The sequence below is a fragment of the Oncorhynchus clarkii genome, chromosome 13, assembly GCF_045791955.1.
Source record: "Oncorhynchus clarkii lewisi isolate Uvic-CL-2024 chromosome 13, UVic_Ocla_1.0, whole genome shotgun sequence".
NCBI lineage: Eukaryota > Metazoa > Chordata > Actinopteri > Salmoniformes > Salmonidae > Oncorhynchus > Oncorhynchus clarkii.
The window spans coordinates 26,858,076-26,881,743 of record NC_092159.1 but is presented as its reverse complement, the minus strand read 5'-3'; the positions used below and the strand labels follow the sequence as shown (position 1 = coordinate 26,881,743).

General features: G+C 41.6%; 1 protein-coding gene across 1 annotated transcript; it reads right to left on the bottom strand.

Moving 5' to 3' along the window:
- Positions 1–8,340: 8,340 nt before the first annotated feature.
- LOC139424728 (gastrula zinc finger protein XlCGF57.1-like) lies at positions 8,341–21,908 on the bottom strand. The gene is made up of 2 exons (XM_071176833.1): positions 21,626–21,908; positions 8,341–9,676 (listed from the first exon to the last, which is right to left on the bottom strand). The coding sequence occupies exons 1-2, from the start codon at positions 21,789–21,791 to the stop codon at positions 8,349–8,351; spliced, it is 1,494 nt and encodes a 497-aa protein (XP_071032934.1). The 5' UTR covers positions 21,792–21,908; the 3' UTR covers positions 8,341–8,348.
- Between the last annotated feature and the right edge of the window lie 1,760 nt (positions 21,909–23,668).

The window sequence follows — 23,668 nt, the reverse complement described above, 5'->3', positions numbered from 1 at the left end:
TGATGATTATGATGACTGACAGTGTTAGTATGTTTGAGCCTTGTGTTTTTAATCAAATTCTCTCTCTTTCTCTCCATCTGTCTTTTGTCTGCAGGTATGTTTTGATGTGAGAGGATGCCAACCCCCAGTCCCATCATCGCCACCTCACCCGCTCTTAAGATAACCTTTCCGACTGAGACACCACTAGACACTATCATATAATTGTGATGAACTGAGAGAATATTAGGGTAGCACTGTGATTCATTAATCATATGCCGTCTTCCTGCTCCTCTGTTCTTACCTCTTTCCCTTTGTCTTTTACACCTCTCTCTCCACCTCCTCTTTCTTCCTCTGTTTTTATAATGCACACTAGATGTGCATTGAAGTACAGATTGAACTTGTATTTATATTACAGTTATAATATTTATAATTCATGTATTATGTATTTATAGCACTTGGATAATGAACTTCAACTTCATTCACATTCTCTACTAGTTGAACTTAAGTCTCTCATTTGATGCAATACTTCACCTATTCTGTGTTTATCAGATCAATGCAGATGAAGGAATATTAGATATTGTGATGAATCCGGTTTTAGAGTATTTACATGATGGATAGGAAGTGTAGTGTACTGTGTCTTAAATTATATTCCTGTATATATGAATTACAAATCAGCCTTTAACTAGTTAAATCATGTTTCTAATCTATTGCATAGTTACAATGTGTAACCATTGATGTCCCAGGACCAAGATTGGTTAACACTGTTGAAGTGTATAATTCTAAACACATACATGCAGACACAGCATCATTCAAAAACTGGAATTTGATACACCTGGTATTGAATATGACTGACTGAAAAATAATATCAAATACATTCATACCTGAACTGCACCTTTATTTGCCAAGGTAGAGTACATTGTTATGACTGGCCTGTTCAGGTCAGGTTATAGTGGATCACAGTCCTACAGAGACATCTCTCACTGCCGCAGGGGGAGGTGGGGGGGTTTATGACACCTCACGCCCATTGTAAATCTTAAGGCAGCAGACACATACTTTGTCCTCTCACTATGGAGAACCTACCTCAGCATGGTAACATGCAATAAATGTACTTTGGGACAATATATGTGATCAGACAAAATCAGCCAACGATAGATGGAATATGAAAATGAATGTTTTTGTTATGTGGTTATTAAAAGTTAAATGACAATGTTATAATGAAAACATTGTAACTCGAAGAGTTTTCATAATAGGTACCTGAAGTTTGCATACTGTGCATTGTGTGGAAAGTGTCCAGATCAAATCTGTTTTTGTAAAGATGAAATGTGAAGTTAGTTGTCTAAACTGTATCTGAGTAAAATCTATACCTTGCCATATAACTAGATACGGCCCCAGAGAACTTGCCATAAAGACGAAAATGCCCCATTGTGATCCGGGGGTATAAAACATGTGAGTTGAGAATTTACATAGTGACCACGCGATGCAGCCAAGGTCTACGATTAGTCACAACTCCAAAATGCAACACGAGGTTGAAGAAGACAAAGGAACCTCTTGAAAACTTCTTATGGGGGACGGTAGCATCCCACCTGGCCAACATCCAGTGAAATTGCAGAGCGCGAAATTCAAAAATACTCAATTCAAAAATTTAACGTTCTTGAAAATGTGTTATACATCAAAATAAAGCTTCACTTCTTGTTAATCCAGCCGCTGTGTCAGCCTTTTCAAAAAGGCTTTACGGCGAAAGCACACCATGCAATTATCTGAGGACAGCGCCCCACATACAAACACATGAAAATAATTTTTCAACCAGGCATTTGCGACACAAAAGTCAGAAATAGCGATATAATTAATGCCTTACCTTTGAAGATCTTCTTCTGTTGGCACTCCAAAATGTCCCAGAAACATCACAAATGGTCCTTTTGTTCAATAATGTCCTTTATGTCCCAAAAATGTCCATTTATTTGGCGCATTTGATTCAGAAATACACCGGTTTCAACTCGCCCAACATGCCTACAAAGTATCTAATAAGTTACCTGTAAACTTGGTTCAAACATTTCAAACGTTTCTAATCCAACCTCAGGTACCCTAAAACGTAAATAATCGATAAAATTTAAGACTGAATAAACTGTTTCTAATACCGGATAAGAACAACGTGGAGCGCGCTCCTGTTCACACGCACCAAAACAGTAGAGTCCACCTGGAGTGACACTTACAATGAATAGGACTACTTCATTACTCAAAAGAAAAACATCAAACAATTTCTAAACACTGTTGACATCCAGTGGAAGCCATAGGAACTGCAACCAGGTTCCTAATAACAAGGGTATCCCATAGAAAACCATTGGAAAATCCTATGACCTCGATTTTTTTTCTCCCCTGGATGGATTGTCCTCGGGGTTTAGCCTGCCAAATCAGTTCTGTTACACTCACAGACATTATTTGTAACAGTTTTAGAAACGTTAGTGTTTTCTATCTAAATCTATCAATTATATGCATATCCTAGCTTCTGGGCCTGAGTAACAGGCAGTTTACTTTGGGCACGCTTTTCATCCGGATGTCAAAATACTGCCCCCTACCCAAGAGAGGTTAACAATCAATGCTATGGTTGAGTAGCTGTATCTGTATCTAAGGTGAATTCAACCAGGACCACCTGGTTATTTTCTCCAAGGAATCGTGTGAAAACACTGCTTTCATTCCCATGCTGGAACAGCTACATGGCTGATTAGCCCCTCTTACAGAATGAGGGTGAGGAAACAGACCACTAAGAGAAAGGACTGACATTGTGTGGAAAAATCAGAGACTTACACCCGGTGAGACGAAAGAGGTGCAGCCATCAGAGGAGGAGGCGGAACTCGGTCCATGAAGAGATACCCCAACGGAGACCTTTGACAAGTAATTACATCATTATATTCTGACCCATAAGAGCGGCAGTTCGGGGCAAGGTGTTAGAATCATTTGTAAACTATGCTTAGTTTAGCCCTAAGTGTGCTTTCCTCTTGTGCACAGTCCTCATGTCTCCTTGCAGCATGTCTAAGGCATTTTCACGCAGATGAGCGGGGACCCTCGGCATCTTTCTTTTGGTGTTTTTCAGAGTCCGTACAAAGGCCTCTTTAAGCTGTTTGTCTTAACGACCATTCCACAGGTGCATGTTCATTAATTGTTTATGGTTCATCATGGGAAACAGTGTTTAAACACTTTACAATGAAGATCTGTGAAGTTATTTGGATTTTTACGAATTATCTTTGAAACACAGGGTCCTGAAAAAGGGACGTTTCTTTTTTTGCTGAGTTTAGATAATCTTTGGTATCGATCTAATGGTATCGAATGGTTGTGTTCCAAGCGGAAGTGTCTGCAATTTGTATTTTTTAAGTTGTGCTGACAATATCTGAGATAACTTAGACAAAAAATACAACTTTTTACAAATGTTATTACTACATGTCAGAAAAGTATAATTTCATGAGTTGGATTGGAGTGTATACATTTTTCTACCAGTACATAAGCATATTTTCAGAATAAAAATTATTAAGCAATTACCATAAGTCAAAATTGTCAGCACAAATATCTACTCTAAGTGACATTGAAAGTGACAATATGGTGCTTTTAGCCTTACATCCAGTACTTCGTCATCCGAGTCATTTCTCATGACTAGAGTCGTAAAATTACAGTGACTTTCCCAAAATGTGGAAGATTCCCAGAGGAATCAGGAGGGAATAAGCAGGAAATCCTCCAACCAGGGTTTTTGGAAAATTTGGGAAAGCTACCAGAATTTTGCAACCCTAGTCATGATAATAATCAGAGAACCTTGGCCTCCAGCTGGCTTTAGTGATGCCTCTATGTGGAGATTTGGGACATTGTTTAGTAATCCCTAGAATATTATACTTATTGTTATTTACTTATTCAGCAATAAAGTCTACATTTTAGCCCCCAACAAAACCTTAACTATAGAATGAGAAGACTATACACATTTTACATAGAAATGTACAAAAGCATTGCAGAGGAAAACACATAGGTGTACACCCTGTTTTGATGTTGTTCTGATGTTGTAATATTTTAAGGAGCGAGACATCCTTCTTCCTCTCCACCTTCTTTTCCACATCTTTCTCTCTTGTTTCCAAACTATCCCTCTTCTCCAGCATCTCTTTCTCAAGACTGTTGTAATTCTTCTCCACTGACTATCTTCTTCTCCAACTCTTTATCCTCTTCCCCAAACGTTTGTCTCTCCATTTTCTCTCACCTCATTTTATTTTTTGTCCATTTCCTCCTTTCTCTCATCTAATTCCTGATTCGCCGTCTTCATCTCCTTTCTGTCCACCATTTCTCTCCTTCAACTCTTTCTCCTTTGTCCAAATTAGGCCTCTTCTTCTCCAGCATCTCATTCTCTTCTCAAGGCTGTTGTTTTTTTCTCTCCACTGTCTATCTTCTTGTTCAACAACTTCTCTCTCTCCCTCACCATCTCCTTCTTTCTTATCTACCTCCTCCTTATCCAATTCCTTGTTCGCCATCTTCATCTACTATTTCTCTTCCCTTCAATTATTTTCTTTCTTTTACAAATTATTTATCGTCAAACTCATCTTTCTCTCTCTTGCAGGTCTTACAGATCTCATTCTTCACTTATACACCTACACTTTCCTTGACTGTCTGTCTCTCCATCTCTCATTTCCACTCCTGTCTTTCTGCCTTCCTGTCTCATTGAACTCTGTCCATGACCCTGGCCATTCAGCTCATCTTCGGTTGTTGGGTGGTGTGAGCTGCGTGTGGAACAGCTGCCTCCATGCTCAGCTTAGACTCCACTAATCACATCATCCTGTGGACACAGAGTTACAATGGACATGCACATACGCCACACATACACAAACACCCTCTTTCTCTCTCTCTCTCTTCAGAAAAGGCCCACTGGAAGGTTCACATTCTTACTTGCTATCACTTTGCTCAAAAGTCCCATACTATATCAAGATACCAGTACCAGGAATGATGATAGGCGTTTGCTCCAGATCAGTGATTCTCAAACCCCTCCTCGGGTACCCCCAGACGTTTCACCATTTTTTTGTAGCCCTGAACTAGCTCACCTGATTCACCTAATCAAGGGCTTGATAATTAGTTGACAAGTTGTATCAGATGTGCTAGCTCTAGAATAGATCAAATACATGGAACAGCCGGGGGTCCCTGACGATAGGTTTGAGAACCCCGTAGTTAGTCAACCACAGACCAATCATAACACCCTCAGAAAATGTGATAATTACAATTACTGTAGAAAAATAAAGTACAGAGAAAGAAAATACAACCCCTCTCTTTCCGTTGACATACACAATTCCCTTTGCCACAGCTCTCTTGAGTCTTCACATGCTTGTCCTCCATCTCTGCAGTTACAGTTGAAGTCGGAAGTTTACATACACCTTAGCCAAATACATTTAAACTCAGTTTTTCACAATTAAAGACATTTAATCCTAGTAAAAATGCCCTGTCTTAGGTCAGTTAGGATCACCTTACAGACAATTCATTTCCGTAACTGCAACAATGAGAGTTGGCCTGATGTCTTGACAGGATAACAACATTTTCTGAATTATGATGCCTTGCCGTTTAGTACTCTGAGGCGTCATAGTACCATCGTCATGACAATGGACAAACCATTTTACTGCACAGTCACACACAAGCAGAGGTTTAGTTTATTAGGATTATCATTAACTACTGTACATGCAGCACTCTTCCTGGGGTCCACATAAAACATACTGTTCTGTGCTTGGTCATCTATTTGAAAGACAATAACATAAGATATTACATTAAATTCAAAATACAAAACTAAAATAAGAGTTGTATTAAAGACACCAAGAGAAAACAAACTACTATTGACACTATTCATATATATATATATACAGTTGAAGTCGGAAGCTTACATTGGGTCCAACGTTCCACAAGCTTCCAACAATAAGTGAATTTTCCTCCTGACAGAGCTGGTGTAACTGAGTCAGGTTTGTAGGCCTCCTTGCTCCCACACACTTTTTCAGTCCTGCCCACAAATTTTCTATAGAATTGAGGTCAGGGCTTTGTGATGGCCAATCCAATACCTTGACTTGTTGTCCTTAAGCCATTTTGCCACAACTTTGGAAGTATGCTTGGGGTCATTGTTCATTTGGAAGACCCATTTGCGACCAAGCTTTAACTTTCTGACTGATGTCTTGAGATGTTGCTTCAATATATCCACGATTTTCTTTCCTCATGATGCCATGTATTTTGTGAAGTGCACCAGTCCCTCCTGCAGCAAAGCACCCCCACAACATGATGCTGTTACCCACGTGCTTCACGGTTGGGATGGCGTTCTTCGGCTTGCAAGCCTCTCCCTTTTTCCTCCTAACATAACAATGATCATTATGGCCAAACAGTTGTATTTTTGTTTCATCAGACCAGAGGACATTTCTCCAAAAAGTAAAGATTGTCCCCCCGTGCAGTTGCAAACCATAGTCTTTTTTATGGCGGTTTTGGAGCAGTGGCTTCTTCCTTGCTGAGCGGCCTTTCAGGTTATGTCGATATAGGATTAGTTTTAATGTGGATATAGATACTTGTATACCTATTTCCTCCAGCATCTTCACAAGGTCCTTTGCTGTCGTTCTGGGATTGATTTGCACTTTTCGCACCAAAGTACGTTCATCTCTAGGAGACAGAACGTGTCTCCTTCCTGAGAGGTATGACGGCTGCGTGGTCCCATGGTGTTTATACTTGCGTACTATTGTTTGTACAGATGAACGTGGTACCTTCAAGCATTTGGAAATTGCTCCCAAGGATGAACCAGACTACAATTTTTTTTCTGAGGTCTTGGCTGATTTCTTTTGATTTTCCCATGATGTCAAGCAAAGAAGCACTGAGTTTGAAGGTAGGGCTTGAAATACTTCCACAGGTACACCTCCAATTGACTCAAATTATGTCAATTAGCCTTTCAGAAGCTTCTAAAGCCATGACATCATTTTATGGAATTTTCCAAGCTGTTTAAATGTAGTCAACTTAGTGCATGTAAACTTCTGACCCAGTGGAATTGTGATACAGTGAATTATAAGTGAAATAATCTGTCTGTAAACAAATGTTGGAAAAAGTAGATGTCCTAACCGACTTGCCAAAAATATATTTTGGTTGTGGAGTGGTTGAATAATGAGTTTTAATGACTCCAACCTAAGTATGTAAACTTCCGACTTCAACATTAGGTACATCGAGTCATTATTTTTTAACTATTTTGAACCCTGGACTCAACTAATCATGCATCTGATTAATTTGATTCAATGCAATTACTGGCAGGCTACATGGCAGGCATTTTTTTTTTTTAAAGACATTGTCTCACAGGTAATTTTACAGAATTACTGTAAGCCCCCAAACAACAAGCCTGATGTGGCACGTAATAAACAGCATTTGTGTTTTTGAAAGTAGGACAACTCTCACCCTGTTTTCACACATTCCCATTTACCCTTGCTTTTTTGGTTTGCTTCTGCCCTTGAAATCAGATACAATTAAGTCTATATCAAATTGTTGCTGTAATGTTCATCACAGGAATACCTTTGCATAACTACAGCACTCATGGATAATAGTAAAAACTGTTTTGATTGCACAAATTGAATTAGACAAATGCTTTAGAGTATATCATGTTTTAGGCTCCCTAAAATGATGGATAGAATTAACAGGGTATCTTTAATCGGCAGTTCAGCACCCCATAAACATTTAGTAAGCACTTTATTTTCCTCTACATTTTAATATACATGACCTTGAACAGCAATCTTCTGTTCACTATACAGAGAATGGAATACATATGCTCCCTTGTACGATGTATTTGTACATATTTGAGAGGCCTAAAACAGGACTTAAATATGGCCCCTGACTAAAACTGCTTTGGGTGGCAAGTTCAGAGCAAAATATCCATAGGCTATCTATCACCTTTCCTTACTGTGGTTATAAATAATATATATTTAAAAGTTAAAGAAACATGATTAGGAAGACAAATCAAACAGTTTAGAACAATATATTTAGCAAGATGAGCAATCTGAGCCACCAAAGACCTAGGGCAGGGCTGGATTAAGAATGACATGGTAAAAAAAAATGAAAAAAATACCAGGACTCAAACCCCAGTTCCTGCGACGATCAGTCAAACCCCTCAAATATTACACCAGAGGTCCAAAACCATTCGGCTAACAAGGTTGGTAGTGGTGGCACTATGGTCGCTACACTTACCCCAATTGTAGGCCTACAGAATATCATTCCTCCATTTATCTGAAGCCTACAGCATGAATGACCCACACTTATTTTGCTTTTCTTTGTGTTTTCCTAGGAGTGTTGTCCTGTCCACATCCTGCCTTTTTATTCCCACCATCTGACAGATCTTTCTCCTAATTTCTTTCTTATTTCCTGTTTTCGTCCTGTTTTCCTTCTTTGTGGACGTTGTTTACATGCCTCACCAGGTGAGCCTTCTGCGTGAATCCTTTACCACATACTGAGCAGACATGTTGTTTCTCTCCTGTGTGAGTCCGAATATGTTCATTTAGGTGTCCCTTCTGATAGAAGCTTTTCCCGCAATCACCACAGCTAAATGGTTTCACTCCTGTGTGAGTCAGTATGTGTGTCTTTAGGGCTGCCTTCTGATTGAAGCTTTTCCCACAGTCACCACAGCTAAATGGTTTCACTCCTGTGTGAGTCAATATATGCTTCCTTAGGTGCCCCTTATGATTGAAACATCTTCCGCAGTCACCACAGCTAAACGGTTTCTCTCCTGTGTGAGTCAGCATATGCCTCCTTAAGTCTCCCTTGTAACTAAAGCTTTTCCCGCAGTCACTACAGTTAAATGGTTTCTCCCCTGTGTGAGTCCGTATATGTTCGGTTAGGAGCCACTTCTGATTAAAGCTTTTTTTCCCACAGTCACCACAGCTAAATGGTTTCTCTCCTGTATGGGTTCGAATATGTTCGGTTAGATGTCCCTTCTGAATGAAGCTTTTACCACAGTCTCCACAGCTGAATGGTTTCTCCCCTGTGTGAGTCCGTACATGGTTGGTTAGATGCTGCTTGCGTTTGAAGCTTTTTCCGCAGTCACCACAACTAAATGGTTTCTCTCCTGTCTCTCCTGTATGAGTCCTCATGTGCCTGGACAGAACCCCTTTGTATTTGAAGGTCTTGCCACAAATTGAGCAGGGTTTATCCACGTGACAGAGTCGAACATGGGCCTTCAGTTTACAGGTGGAGTTGTACTGTTTTTTGCAGAATCTGCATTCCCTGGGTCTCATCTTAGTGAGAGTCAAATGCCTCTGCAGGTCAGCTTTCAGAGCAAATGTTTCACCACAGTCACGGCAGCGTTGATTTTTTATAGACGTGGTGTGGCTGGAGTCATTGTTTTGATTATTTAGGTGGGTCACATTGCCAAAAGGTTTGAGATCCACTAGTTTAGAGTCACTATCTCTGTTCTCCACAGTCTGGGTTTGGGGAAGAGTCAAGGACTGAAGTGTGTCCTCCTGATCACATTCACTTTTCACACAAGGAGTGAATTTGAACTCTATGATATCAGCCTCCATCCCTTGAAGCTTCTCTTTCTCCTGACTGGTACAGAGTTCCTCCTGTTCCTCTTTAATCTGTGTGGGCTCTGGATCCTCATGCCCCAGTCTCGTGCTCCACTCCTGCTCACAGTGCTGCTGCTCAAAGGGAACCTCTTCAGAGACAGCAAGAGAGAGCTGCAGGGAGTCTGGGGGGAAGGAGAAAGGAGCAGATATGATCTATTCAGCCTTTAGACATCAGGGTCAATTTGTATTGAAGTCAGTAAATTCAGGAGAAAAAAAAAAACAGAAATTCCAATTCTATAAAATAAAAACTTGAATCCGTTTTCAATTACTTCTTTGCATCTCTTCTTAGTCTTACACATACCCCCAAATCATGTCTCAAAGCAAGTTCAAAAGTCCACTATCACAAGATACTTGTATTCAGACCCCTTCACTTTTCCCACATTTTTGTTACATTTTATAATTAGGCTGTAACGTATCAAATGAATGTTTCCTCAATCTATACACAATATCCTATAATGACAAAGCGAAAACAGGTTTTTAGACATTTTAGCAAATGTATTCAACATTTTTAAAAACACACCGTATTTACATAAGTATTCAGACCCTTGGCTATGAGACTTGAAATTGAGCTCTGGTGCATCTTGTTTCTATTGATTATCCTTGCGATGTTTCTACAACTTGGAGTCCATCTGTGGTAATTGCAATTGATTGGACATGATTTGGAAAGGCACACTCCTGTCAATATAAGGTCCCACAGTTAACAGTGCACGTCAGAGCAGAAACCAAGTCATGAGGTCGAAGGAATTATCTGTAGCGCTCCGAAACAGGATTGTGTCAAGGCACAGATCTGGGGAAGCGTACCAAAAAAATGTCTGCAGCATTGAAGGTCCCCAAGAACACAAGTGGCCTCCATAATTCTTAACTGGAAGTTTGGAAGCACCAAGACTCTTCCTTGTCAGGATCGAGGGAAAGATAAATGGCGCGAAGTAGAGAGAGATCCTTGATGAAAATCTGCTCCAGAGTGCTCAAGACCTCAGATTGGGGGCGAAGGTTCACCCTCCAACAAGAAAAAGACAATCACACAGCCAAGACAATGCAGGAGTGGCTTCAGGACATGTCTCTAAATGTCCTTGAGTGGCCCAGCCAGAGCTCGGACTTAAACCTGATCTAACATCTCTGGAGAGACCTGAAAATAGCTGTGCAGCAACGCTCCCCATCCAGCCTGACAGGGCTTGAGAGGATCTGCAGAGAAGAATAGAAGAAACTCCCCAAATACAGGCGTGCCAAGTTTGTAGTGTCATACCCAAGAAGACTCGAGGCTGTAATCTCTGCCAAAGGTGCTTCAACAAAGTACTGAGTCAAGGGTCTGAATACTTGTTACCATTTGCTAAAATTTCTAAAAACCTGTTTTTTCTTTGTCATTATGTGGTATTGTGTATAGACTGATGAGGGGGGAAAATTACTTAATCAATTTTAGAATACTATAATGAAGTCTGGTTTAACAGCAATGCGTCAGTGTCTTTCATCCTGGCCATGCATTAGCCAAGTAGCCCATCAATGGAAGGATTTTAAATGGTGTACTCGTAAGAATGCCTTGAAATATGAGGTTTTTGCATAATTCACAAATTACATAGTTCAAATCAAATCAAATCTTATTTGTCACATACACATGGTTAGCAGATGTTAGTGTGAGTGTAGCGAAATGCTTGTGCTTCTAGTTCCGACAATGCAGTAATAACCAACAAGTAATCTAGCTAACAATTCCAAAACTACTACCTTATAGACACAAGTGTAAGGGGATAAAGAATATGTACATAAAGATATATGAATGAGTGATGGTACAGAGCGGCATAGGCAAGATACAGTAGATGGTATTGAGTGCAGTATATACATATGAGATGAGTACGTAAACAAAGTGGCATAGTTAAAGTGGCTAGTGATACATGTATTACATAAGGATGCAGTAGATGATATAGAGTACAGTATACATACATACATATACATATGAGATGAGTAATGTAGGGAACATTATATTAGGTATCATTGTTTAAAGTGGCTAGTGATATATTTTACATCATTTCCCATCAATTCCCATTATTAAAGTGGCTGGAGTTGAGTCAGTGTGTTGGCAGCAGCCACTCAATGTTAGTGGTGGCTGTTTAACAGTCTGATGGCCTTGAGATAGAAGCTGTTTTTCAGTCTCTCGGTCCCAGCTTTGATGCACCTGTACTGACCTCGCCTTCTGGATGATAGCGGGGTGAACAGGCAGTGGCTCGGGTGGTTGCTGTCCTTGATGATCTTTATGGCCTTCCTGTGACATCGGGTGGTGTAGTTGTCCTGGAGGGCAGGTAGTTTGCCCCCGGTGATGCGTTGTGCAGACCTCACTACCCTCTGGAGAGCCTTACGGTTGTGGGCGGAGCAGTTGCCGTACCAGGCGGTGATACAGCCCGACAGGATGCTCTCGATTGTGCATCTGTAGAAGTTTGTGAGTGCTTTTGGTGATAAGCCGAATTTCTTCAGCCTCCTGAGGTTGAAGAGGCGCTGCTGCGCCTTCTTCACGATGCTGTCTGTGTGGGTGGACCAATTTAGTCTGTCTGTGATGTGTACGCCGAGGAACTTAAAACTTACTACCCTCTCCACTACTGTTCCATCGATGTGGATAGGGGGGTGTTCCCTCTGCTGTTTCCTGAAGTCCACAATCATCTCCTTAGTTTTGTTGACGTTGAGTGTGAGGTTATTTTCCTGACACCACACTCCGAGGGCCCTCACCTCCTCCCTGTAGGCCGTCTCGTCGTTGTTGGTAATCAAGCCTACCACTGTTGTGTCGTCCGCAAACTTGATGATTGAGTTGGAGGCGTGCGTGGCCACGCAGTCGTGGGTGAACAGGGAGTACAGGAGAGGGCTCAGAACGCACCCTTGTGGGGCCCCAGTGTTGAGGATCAGCGGGGTGGAGATGTTGTTGCCTACCCTCACCACCTGGGGGCGGCACGTCAGGAAGTCCAGTACCCAGTTGCACAGGGCGGGGTCGAGACCCAGGGTCTCGAGCTTGATGACGAGCTTGGAGGGCACTATGGTGTTAAATGCCGAGCTGTAGTCGATGAACAGCATTCTCACATAGGTATAACTCTTGTCCAGATGGGTTAGGGCAGTGTGCAGTGTGGTTGAGATTGCATCGTCTGTGGACCTATTTGGGCGGTAAGCAAATTGGAGTGGGTCTAGGGTGTCAGGTAGGGTGGAGGTGATATGGTCCTTGACTAGTCTCTCAAAGCACTTCATGATGACGGAAGTGAGTGCTACGGGGCGGTAGTCGTTTAGCTCAGTTACCTTAGCTTTCTTGGGAACAGGAACAATGGTGGCCCTCTTGAAGCATGTGGGAACAACAGACTGGGATAGGGATTGATTGAATATGTCCGTAAACACACCAGCCAGCTGGTCTGCGCATGCTCTGAGGGCGCGGCTGGGGATGCCGTCTGGGCCTGCAGCCTTGCGAGGGTTGACACGTTTAAATGTTTTCCTCACGTCGGCTGCAGTGAAGGAGAGTCCGCATGTTTTAGTTGAGGGCAGTGTCAGTGGCACTGTATTGTCCTCAAAGCGGGCAAAAAAGTTATTTAGTCTGCCTGGGAGCAAGACATCCTGGTCCGTGACGGTGCTGGTTCTCTTTTTGTAATCCGTGATTGACTGTAGACCCTGCCACATACCTCGTGTCTGAGCCGTTGAATTGAGATTCTACTTTGTCTCTATACTGACGCTTAGCTTGTTTGATTGCCTTGCGGAGGGAATAGTTACACTGTTTGTATTCGGTCATGTTTCCAGTCACCTTGCCCTGATTAAAAGCAGTGGTTCGCGCTTTCAGTTTCACGCGAATGCTGCCATCAATCCACGGTTTCTGGTTTGGGAATGTTTTAATCGTTGCTATGGGAACGACATCATCAACGCACGTTCTAATGAACTCGCACACCGAATCAGCGTATTCGTCAATGTTGTCGTCTGATGCAATACGGAACATATCCCAGTCCACGTGATGGAAGCAGTCTTGGAGTGTGGAATCAGATTGGTCGGACCAGCGTTGAACAGACCTCAGCGCGGGAGCTTCTTGTTTTAGTTTCTGTCTGTAGGCAGGGATCAACAAAATGGAGTCGTGGTCAGCTTTTCCGAAAGGAGGGCGGGGCAGGGCCTTATATGCGTCGCGGAAGTTGGAATAGCAATGATCCAAGGTTTTCCCGCCCTGGTTGCGCAATCGATATGCTGATAAAATTTAGGGAGTCTTGTTTTCAGATTAGCCTTGTTAAAATCCCCAGCTACAATGAATGCAGCTTCCGGATATATGGATTCCAGTTTGCAAAGAGTCAAATAAAGTTCGTTCAGAGCCATCGATGTGTCTGCTTGGGGGGGAATATACACGGCTGTGATTATAATCGAAGAGAATTCCCTTGGTAGATAATGCGGTCTACATTTGATTGTGAGGAATTCTAAATCAGGTGAACAGAAGGATTTGAGTTCCTGTATGTTTCTTTCATCACACCATGTCTCGTTAGCCATAAGGCATACGCCCCCGCCCCTCTTCTTACCAGAAAGATGTTTGTTTCTGTCAGCGCGATGCGTGGAGAAACCCGCTGGCTGCACCGCCCCCGATAGCGTCTCTCCAGTGAGCCATGTTTCCGTGAAGCAAAGAACGTTAGAGTCTCTGATGTCCCTCTGGAATGCTACCCTTGCTCGGATTTCATCAACCTTGTTGTCAAGAGACTGGACATTGGCGAGGAGAATGCTAGGGAGTGGTGCACGATGTGCCCGTCTCCGGAGTCTGACCAGAAGACCGCTTCGTTTTCCCCTTTTTCGAAGTCGTTTTTTGGGGTCGCTGGCTGGGATCCATTCCGTTGTCCTGGGTGAAAGGCAGAGCACAGGGTCCGCTTCGCAAAAGTCATATTCTTGGTCGTACCGATGGTGAGTTGACGCTGCTCTTATGTTCAGTAGTTCTTCTCGACTGTATCCTAAGATGACCTGGGGTACCAATGTAAGAAAAAACACGTAAAAAAAACAAAAAACTGCATAGTTTCCTAGGAACTATGCAGCCGGCCATCTCTGTCGGCGCCGGAAGTTACCTGCATACTTCGTTTTGCTTGTTCAAGTATCCATCTCATTTCCAAAGATTGAGTCTTGTCTGATTACCAAATAAGCACTCCTCCAAACTTATTTAAATGATTCAGTCCTATAATTCCATATCATCGGCAAATATATCTTTGCTATTGAAAACGCGCTGTTAGGTTCTAAATAAACGGAGTAAAAACTCAGTCGATTAGTAAAGCTCAAACCAAGTTTATTCACCCACTGGGTCACACAGCTACTTAAGACAAAGACATGCTCCCACCAGCACCAGTATTTATACCCACCTTAAGGTATACATTTTTATCAACTTCTCTCTAAACATGACATCTTTGTTGCTAGGCAGGACGTGGGTAATAAACTGTTCCTTGTCCCTTCATGTGACCTGACCTCTGCTGCCATTCCTCACTAATCCACAGCTATCCACCCTTATCAGTGACCACAACCATGTGATTTACTAAGTAAGGGAAAAGGCACTCTCTGAGCCCATGGCTCATACCCACCCTTAATTGACCCCAACATATACATTCCAACATTAACTTCTGGTGTAGCAAGTATTTCAAATTTACAACCCAACAGTGTCAAATTTCTAGAGTGCAAATGTGATGCGCAAAGGCATTTAGGCCTACATGTTGAAGCCAAATAGAACATTGTAGACTGCAAACATGACAAACATATTATGCAAAACTGGATTAATTTAACTGTTGCAGTGTGTTGTCAGTGTGTGTTCTGGGCCATCAGTAAATTCAGAGCGTGGTCAGATTGTCCGTTCGTAAATTCTGAGCGTTTCGGTCTCAGAGTGCACACTGGACCCTCTGGCTGAGGAGTAGGATTGATCCGAGCGTTCTGACCTCAAAACGGCAGTCAAACACCCAAGCTAAAAGCTACTTCCAGGCACAAATGAGAGAATACCTCACTCTGACCATTTTACTAGTCCTGGCAGATCTGGTTAGAGTGTTTTCATGTTATCAAGAGGGTTAGTGGGTAATGTTGCAATAGGTTGAGAAACACAAAAAGGTATCTATTGGATGGCTCCATCCACAACATTTCAAGCTGGCTGTGGAGTGAGCTTACGGCACATTCTTAACTGCGTTACACTGGCAACAATTTAATTACGTTTTTTTTTGCTGATGTTTACTGACACCTGTCATGACAACTGGGTACTTGGTCGTTCATATATTCCTCAATTATTCTGCGCTCTGGCACTCTCAAACCACAGTATTCTTATATTGGGGTATATTGCCAGTGCTGATATGTAAAATACAGGTTTTTGTTTTTTGACATACAGTGCCTTGCGAAAGTATTTGGCCCCCTTGAACTTTGCGACCTTTTGCCACATTTCAGGCTTCAAACATAAAGATATAAAACTGTATTTTTTTGTGAAGAATCAACAACAAGTGGGACACAATCATGAAGTGGAACGACATTTATTGGATATTTTAAACTTTTTTAACAAATCAAAAATTGAAAAATTGGGCGTGCAAAATTATTCAGCCCCCTTAAGTTAATACTTTGTAGCGCCACCTTTTGCTGCGATTACAGCTGTAAGTCTCTTGGGGTATGTCTCTATCAGTTTTGCACATTGAGAGACTGACATTTTTTCCCATTCCTCCTTGCAAAACAGCTCGAGCTCAGTGAGGTTGGATGGAGAGCATTTGTGAACAGCAGTTTTCAGTTCTTTCCACAGATTCTCGATTGGATTCAGGTCTGGACTTTGACTTGGCCATTCTAACACCTGGATATGTTTATTTTTGAACCATTCCATTGTAGATTTTGCTTTATGTTTTGGATCATTGTCTTGTTGGAAGACAAATCTCCGTCCCAGTCTCAGGTCTTTTGCAGACTCCATCAGGTTTTCTTCCAGAATGGTCCTGTATTTGGCTCCATCCATATTCCCATCAATTTTAACCATCTTCCCTGTCCCTGCTGAAGAAAAGCAGGCCCAAACCATGATACTGCCACCACCATGTTTGACAGTGGGGATGGTGTGTTCAGCTGTGTTGCTTTTACGCCAAACATAACGTTTTGCATTGTTGCCAAAAAGTTCCATTTTGGTTTCATCTGACCAGAGCACCTTCTTCCACATGTTTGGTGTGTCTCCCAGGTGGCTTGTGGCAAACTTTAAACAACACTTTTTTATGGATATCTTTAAGAAATGGCTTTCTTCTTGCCACTCTTCCATAAAGGCCAGATTTGTGCAATATACGACTGATTGTTGTCCTATGGACAGAGTCTCCCACCTCAGCTGTAGATCTCTGCAGTTCATCCAGAGTGATCATGGGCCTCTTGGCTGCATCTCTGATCAGTCTTCTCCTTGTATGAGCTGAAAGTTTAGAGGGACGGCCAGGTCTTGGTAGATTTGCAGTGGTCTGATACTCCTTCCATTTCAATATTATCGCTTGCACAGTGCTCCTTGGAATGTTTAAAGCTTGGGAAATCTTTTTGTATCCAAATCCGGCTTTAAACTTCTTCACAACAGTATCTCGGACCTGCCTGGTGTTCCTTGTTCTTCATGATGCTCTCTGCGCTTTTAACGGACCTCTGAGACTATCACAGTGCAGGTGCATTTATACGGAGACTTGATTACACACAGGTGGATTGTATTTATCATCATTAGTCATTTAGGTCAACATTGGATCATTCAGAGATCCTCACTGAACTTCTGGAGAGAGTTTGCTGCACTGAAAGTGAAGGGGCTGAATAATTTTGCACGCCCAATTTTTCAGTTTTTGATTTGTTAAAAAAGTTTGAAATATCCAATAAATGTCGTTCCACTTCATGATTGTGTCCCACTTGTTGTTGATTCTTCACAAAAAAATACAGTTTTATATCTTTATGTTTGAAGCCTGAAATGTGGCAAAAGGTTGCAAAGTTCAAGGGGGCCGAATACTTTCGCAAGGCACTGTACATCAGCAACGTCTGACCAGCAAAACACTAGCAGTATCCAATATTTTTGCGACAGCTATAGGAGCAGAGATGTAGAGGCGAAGCGAGAGGGTCGACTCCGCCCAAAATCTGCGAAATCAAGCGTTAAGCAGACCAAGAGTTTTTGTATGGGAGGGGGGTAACGAGTGTCAAATTTGGTCAAGATAAAAGTGAATTGCTATTTTGATAGGTAAGGCTTATTTGATCAAATATAAGTTTCATGATGCTTGGGTTGTTACACATGTACTGATTGATATAAGTGTAATGCGCGTGACATTCCAGCAATTTTGCGCAAAAATATTTTATATTGGAGTTGCGCCTGTTGTTCACATGCATATCTGGCCTCTCATTGGCTAGAATGTTCCCACCTGATCTCGCCGCCTGCCTTTTGCGGACATGTATTTCCATTGTTAGAGCGGTTAGTCGACCATCTTGTCAATATAATCACAAATCTTCGGTGAAAGTGATGACCCTTCTGCTTCACTTCCATATCCTTTCCCATATTGTTGTGAAAACGCACAGAGGTCATTTAAGATCAATCTATCAAATGCCTTTTTTGAAGTATATTAAAGAGCTAGAGTCTATTTTCCTGAATTTCCACTTGACTGATGTGCCCAAAGTAAGCTGCCTGTTACTTAGGCCCAGAAGCCAGGATATGCATAATAATTAGTAGCATTGGATAGAAAACACTTTGAAGTTTCTAGAAATGATTTTATAATGTCTGAGACTATAACACAATTGATATGGCAGGCGAAATTCCAAAGAAAACCAGAACCAACCAGAATTGTTTTTTTGAGCTCCCAGGCCCTAATAATGGAAAGCTATTGGTTCTATGTAATTCCAGCTTCCAGATTGCAATTCCTATGGCTTCCACTAGATGCCAACAGTCTGTTGGACCCACTCACTGTCACAGTCATACTCTGGACCTAGTTTTGTCCCATGGAATAAATGTTGTGGATCTTAATGTTTTTCCTCATAATCCTGGACTATCGGACCACCATTTTATTACGTTTGCAACTGCAACAAATAATCTGCTCAGACCCCAACCAAGGAACATCAAAAGTCGTGCTATAAATTCACAGACAACACAAAGATTCCTTGATGTCCTTCCAGATTCCCTCTGTCTACCCAAGGACGCCAGAGGACAAAAATCAGTTAACCACCTAACTGAGGAACTCAATTTAACCTTGCACAATACCCTAGATGCAGTTGCACCCCTAAAAACTAAAAACATTTCTCATAAGAAACTAGCTCCCTGGTACACAGAAAATAACTGAGCTCTGAAGCAAGCTTCCAGAAAATTGGAATGGAAATGGCGCCACACCAAACTGGAAGTCTTCCGACTAGCTTGGAAAGACAGTACCGTGCAGTACCGAAGAGCCCTTACTGCTGCTTGATCATCCTATTTTTCTAACTTAATTGAGGAAAATAAGAACAATCCTAAATTCCTTTTTGATACTGTCGCAAAGCTAACTAAAAAGCAGCATTCCCCAAGAGAGGATGGCTTTCACTTCAACAGTGATAAATTCATGAACGTCTTTGAGGAAAATATCATGATTATAGGAAAGCAAATTACGGACTCCTCTTTAAATCTGCGTATTCCTTCAAAGCTCAGTTGTCCTGAGTCTGCACAACTCTGCCAGGACCTAGGATCAAGAGAGACACTCAAGTGTTTTAGTACTATATCTCTTGACACAATGATGAAAATAATCATGGCCTCTAAACCTTCAAGCTGCATACTGGACCATATTCCAACTAAACTACTGAAAGAGCTGCTTCCTGTGCTTGGCCCTCCTATGTTGAACATAATAAACGGCTCTCTATCCACCGGATGTGTACCAAACTCACTAAAAGTGGCAGTAATAAAGCCTCCCTTGAAAAAGCCAAACCTTGACCCAGAAAATATAAAAAAAACTATCGGCCTATATCGAATCTTCCATTCCTCTCAAAAATTTTAGAAGACTGTTGCGCAGCAACTCACTGCCTTCCTGAAGACAAACAATGTATACGAAATGCTTCAGTCTGGTTTTAGACCCCATCATAGCACTGAGACTGCACTTGTGAAGGTGGTAAATTACCTTTTAATGGCATCAGACCGAGGCTCTGCATCTGTCCTTGTGCTCCTAGACCTTAGTGCTGCTTTTGATACCATCGATCACCACATTCTTTTGGAGAGATTGGAAACCCAAATTGGTCTACACGGACAAGTTCTGGCCTGGTTTAGATCTTATCTGTCAGAAAGATATCAGTTTGTCTCTGTGAATGGTTTGTCCTCTGATAAATCAACTGTAAATTTCGGTGTTCCTCAAGGTTCCGTTTTAGGACCACTATTGTTTTCACTATATATTTGGACCTCTTGGGGATGTCATTCGAAAACATAATGTTAACTTGCACTGCTATGCGGATGACACACAGCTGTACATTTCAATGAAACATGGTGAAGCCCCAAAATTGCCCTCGCTAGAAGCATGTGTTTCAGACATAAGGAAGTGGATGGCTGCAAACTTTCTACTTTTAAACTCGGACAAAACAGAGATGCTTGTTCTAGGTCCCAAGAAACAAAGAGATCTTCTGTTGAATCTGACAATTAATCTTAATGTTGAAAAAGTCACTGAGCTCTTCAGTGACACCAATCTACTGCCAATGTTTGTTTTTGGAGATTGCATGGCTGTGTGCTCGATTTTATACACCTGTCAGCAACAGGTTTGGCTGAAATAGCCAAATCCACTCATTTTAAGTGGTGTCCACATACTTTTGTATATGTAGTGTATTTAGCTAGCTTCTAGCCTAGTGTTTGATATGCAATGCGATCTCCTCGTAAGTCTCACGCATTGGCTGTGAGACACACTCCTTTGACCCTCTTCTCACGCTCTCACAGCACACCTCATATCACACGCATTAAAAATACTGCTTTTATTTTTCTAATTAGTCCACTGTATAGTGAGCACGTACATTTTTCAACTGTGCTCCAAATAGTTTTGAAATCGAAGCATGCGAGTCTTGCCTAGTTAAACAAAGGTTAACATTATTTTTTCTATAGCTATGTAAGGGATCAACAGGATTGGATGCATGTTTTAAAGAAACACACCTCAAGATTAGAGTGGAGCTGAATGGAGAGAGAGAATGTTCTCCACTGAATTTATTTAACTAAAAGGATGTTGTCAACTAAATTAGGTTGCTGGTACTCCCATCCTTATAGCAGAATGCAGCCTTTTGACGGCATGTACAAAAGTCAATTTAATCACATTAGTCCCCTCATTTGGTGATTGTCATTTAGGCTGTGGCAACTTAAAAGCAGCAGACAGATAGATCTACAGTGTGTTTTAGCAGGGAAGTTTTGTAAGGTGACCTGATTTGTAACTATAAAAATAATTGTGTTGAGCAGATTGTGAACCTAAAAGTGTCAATTTCACCTCCCCCAAAAGCTACAAGTAATAAAGTCGTCGAAGTTTGAGTGTTCATTTAAATGTTCAAAGCATCCTGAATACACCTGACCTATGGTTTTTATTTCCCACCCTGGTCATAGTTTAGGCCTGTGTCAAAATACGTAGAATGGCAGGAAATTCGCTTTAAAAAAGTGAAATATCCCCCAGTCCCCCGTCTAGGGGGCTATGAAATTGAAACATCGGGCAACATCCGCTCGTTGGTATGGATGTATCCAAATTAATGTCAATAGAAAGCAGCTTAAACACACGCAAATGTAGCTACTGGCTGCAGAGGTCGTGACTGTATTAGCTAGCCTAGTTGGCTAGCTAGCAAGCAAGGGGCAAGAGCGTTGCCAGCGACCATGGAACATAGCTATAGAACGAACTGGGCAGCGTCCATGAATATCGAACTAAACGAAAGACTGGGTCACATCTAGCAACCAAAAGATGAGAAAGTATTCAATATCTTGTAATTTTTTGTATATATATAACGTTAAATAAACACATTTTTCCGGTAAGTGGACTTTAGTATTGTTTTATTTGGCAACTGTGGTATATAAGCGGGATAAAGGCCTGAGTTCTGTACATTACCAGCTTGGGGAAAAATTGTCGGGCGTTTATCCCTTACATAAGTACATAACCCTAGATCCCCTGGTAGACATCTACTAGCTATATACTAACCAATTCTACTTAGTTTTATCTTCGGTGTGATCCGCAGCAGTCTCCGTAGCCGATCATTCTCCTCCTTGTACTCTGCCACCGTTTTCTCAACTGCCGCGAAAATATCCAGGGCAGCTGCCGTTAAACGCTCATTTAAAAACACACGAAACGACTGTAGTTTAGACATTTTCGAGTGAGGTGGGTAGTCGGCCTATTCCGTCCAGTCAGTAGGTCTTGAATCCGCAAGGAATGTTCATAACCAAAACAAACTAGTCTCCAAATCTTCCTACTTCCTTTTTCTTCTTCTTTGGGTTTCATGGTGAACTACACGCAAAAGGCGTATTGTCGCCACCAAATGGACGGGGGTGAAATATTTACAAAACAATCTTCCCTTCCATAGGGGAAGGGAAAATTAAGATGAATCCACACAAACTCCCCAAAAAGTATTAATAAAAAAGATATACATTCCCATTCCTTCTGTCATAAGCAAACTCAAATACCTAACTCAGTCTCTGGGGCCTGAGTGGGTGGGACTGCACAAGATAGTAACACACATGCATACTCCCAGATATTGTTGGTGTACCAGCCATGCAACTATTAACAAATTTACCATGGCAGACATCCATTTCCCTTAACACAAATACACATAAGCTGTTCATGTGATGTCACCATTACTCACTTGTTACAACATATGCATTTACCATATTCATTTTTAAAAAACTAATATTTTCTTTCTCCTAGGAATCATCTTTTATGCAGTGCAAGTGAAATGGATAATCAAACACGTCCTCTGTTGCTGCATTGAATAATACAATTGCCATGCAATCTGATATCTTGTGCTTTCTGTCCATTCCTTTGAAAAAAAGTGGATTATCCTACAGGAAATTCTCTCTGAAGGATGAGGAAGGGATCCTGCAGGTTGTCCAGAGGAAAATGGCCCTGAAAATCTTGTGGAATTACCTACAGGATATCCCACTGTATTTTGGGGCCGATTCCTGCAGGTGGTCATCAGGAAAAAAATCCTGCAAGATTTATTTGACGACTATCTGCAGGATTGTTTTCCTGCAGGATTCCTGTAGGACTTTTTTGGAAGGGCAATTAAAACATTTTGCTCCTTGGCCATTCTCTTCTTCTAAACTAAATCTAGTTTTGTGGTTTTCTTCTTCTTTTGTGTTTAACAGCAGCTGGCGCACCCGGAAATGTGCAACAGCGCCGCCAGTTGGAAATGTACAAAGCAGCCAGACCAGTAAAGGAAAACGATAACTAATTAAATCCAGGCAAACAGTGGTTATCATAACATCATAGACTGGCTAGTCAGTTGGTTTGCTAAGACAACTAAGAGGCTAGTTAACTAGCTAGTTAGCTATTGTTTTTTATTTTAACAAGAACAGAAGAATTGGTTTGGAAATGGCACAGATCTCCTGAGTGGTTACTCCAAGGTGGACTTTTCCTGTAACTGAGGTGCAGTGACCCTTTGGCGCCCTATCTGGCATCACCCAGGTGGGTGCTACACAATGTTTGAGGAGTACCTTACCACAGAGCCTACAAAGAGACTGGGGATGGCAATTCATTCACTTGAACTCAACTAGTGAACACACAATGCCAGGACGAGGCCAGTAAGCTGTGGTCCACCTTCCTTATCTCCCACAGTGATTAGCCAACCCTTACCATCATGGCTCCCATTTCTGGCCATTTTGGCCAGTACCGGGCCCGGCTGAGTTATGTAGGTGAAGGCGAGGCCCCTAACAGAGTGCTTTCGGAAAGTATTCAGACCACGTGACTTTTTCCACATTTTGTTACATTACACCCTTATTCTAAAATGTATTAAATTGTTTTTCCCCCTCATCAATCTACACATAATACCTCGTAATAACAAAGCAGAAACAGGATTTTATAAATGTTTGCTAATTTATAAAAATAAAAACCTGAAATATCCAATTTATATAAGTATTCAGACCCTTTACTCAGTACTTTGTTGAAGCACCTTTGGCACCGATTACAGCGTTGTCTTCTTGGTTATGACGCTACAAGGTTGGCACACCTATATTTGAGGAGTTTCTCCCA

What these genes read in the sequence shown, in the direction of transcription:
- LOC139424728 (XM_071176833.1), bottom strand. Translation starts at nt 21,791, where the DNA reads ATGTCTAAACTACAGTCGTTTCGTGTGTTTTTAAATGAGCGTTTAACG. An exon ending in GATAAAACTAAGTAGAATTG is followed by an intron (nt 9,677 to 21,625) that starts GTTAGTATATAG and finishes CCTTCCCCCCAG; the next exon opens with ACTCCCTGCAGCTCTCTCTT.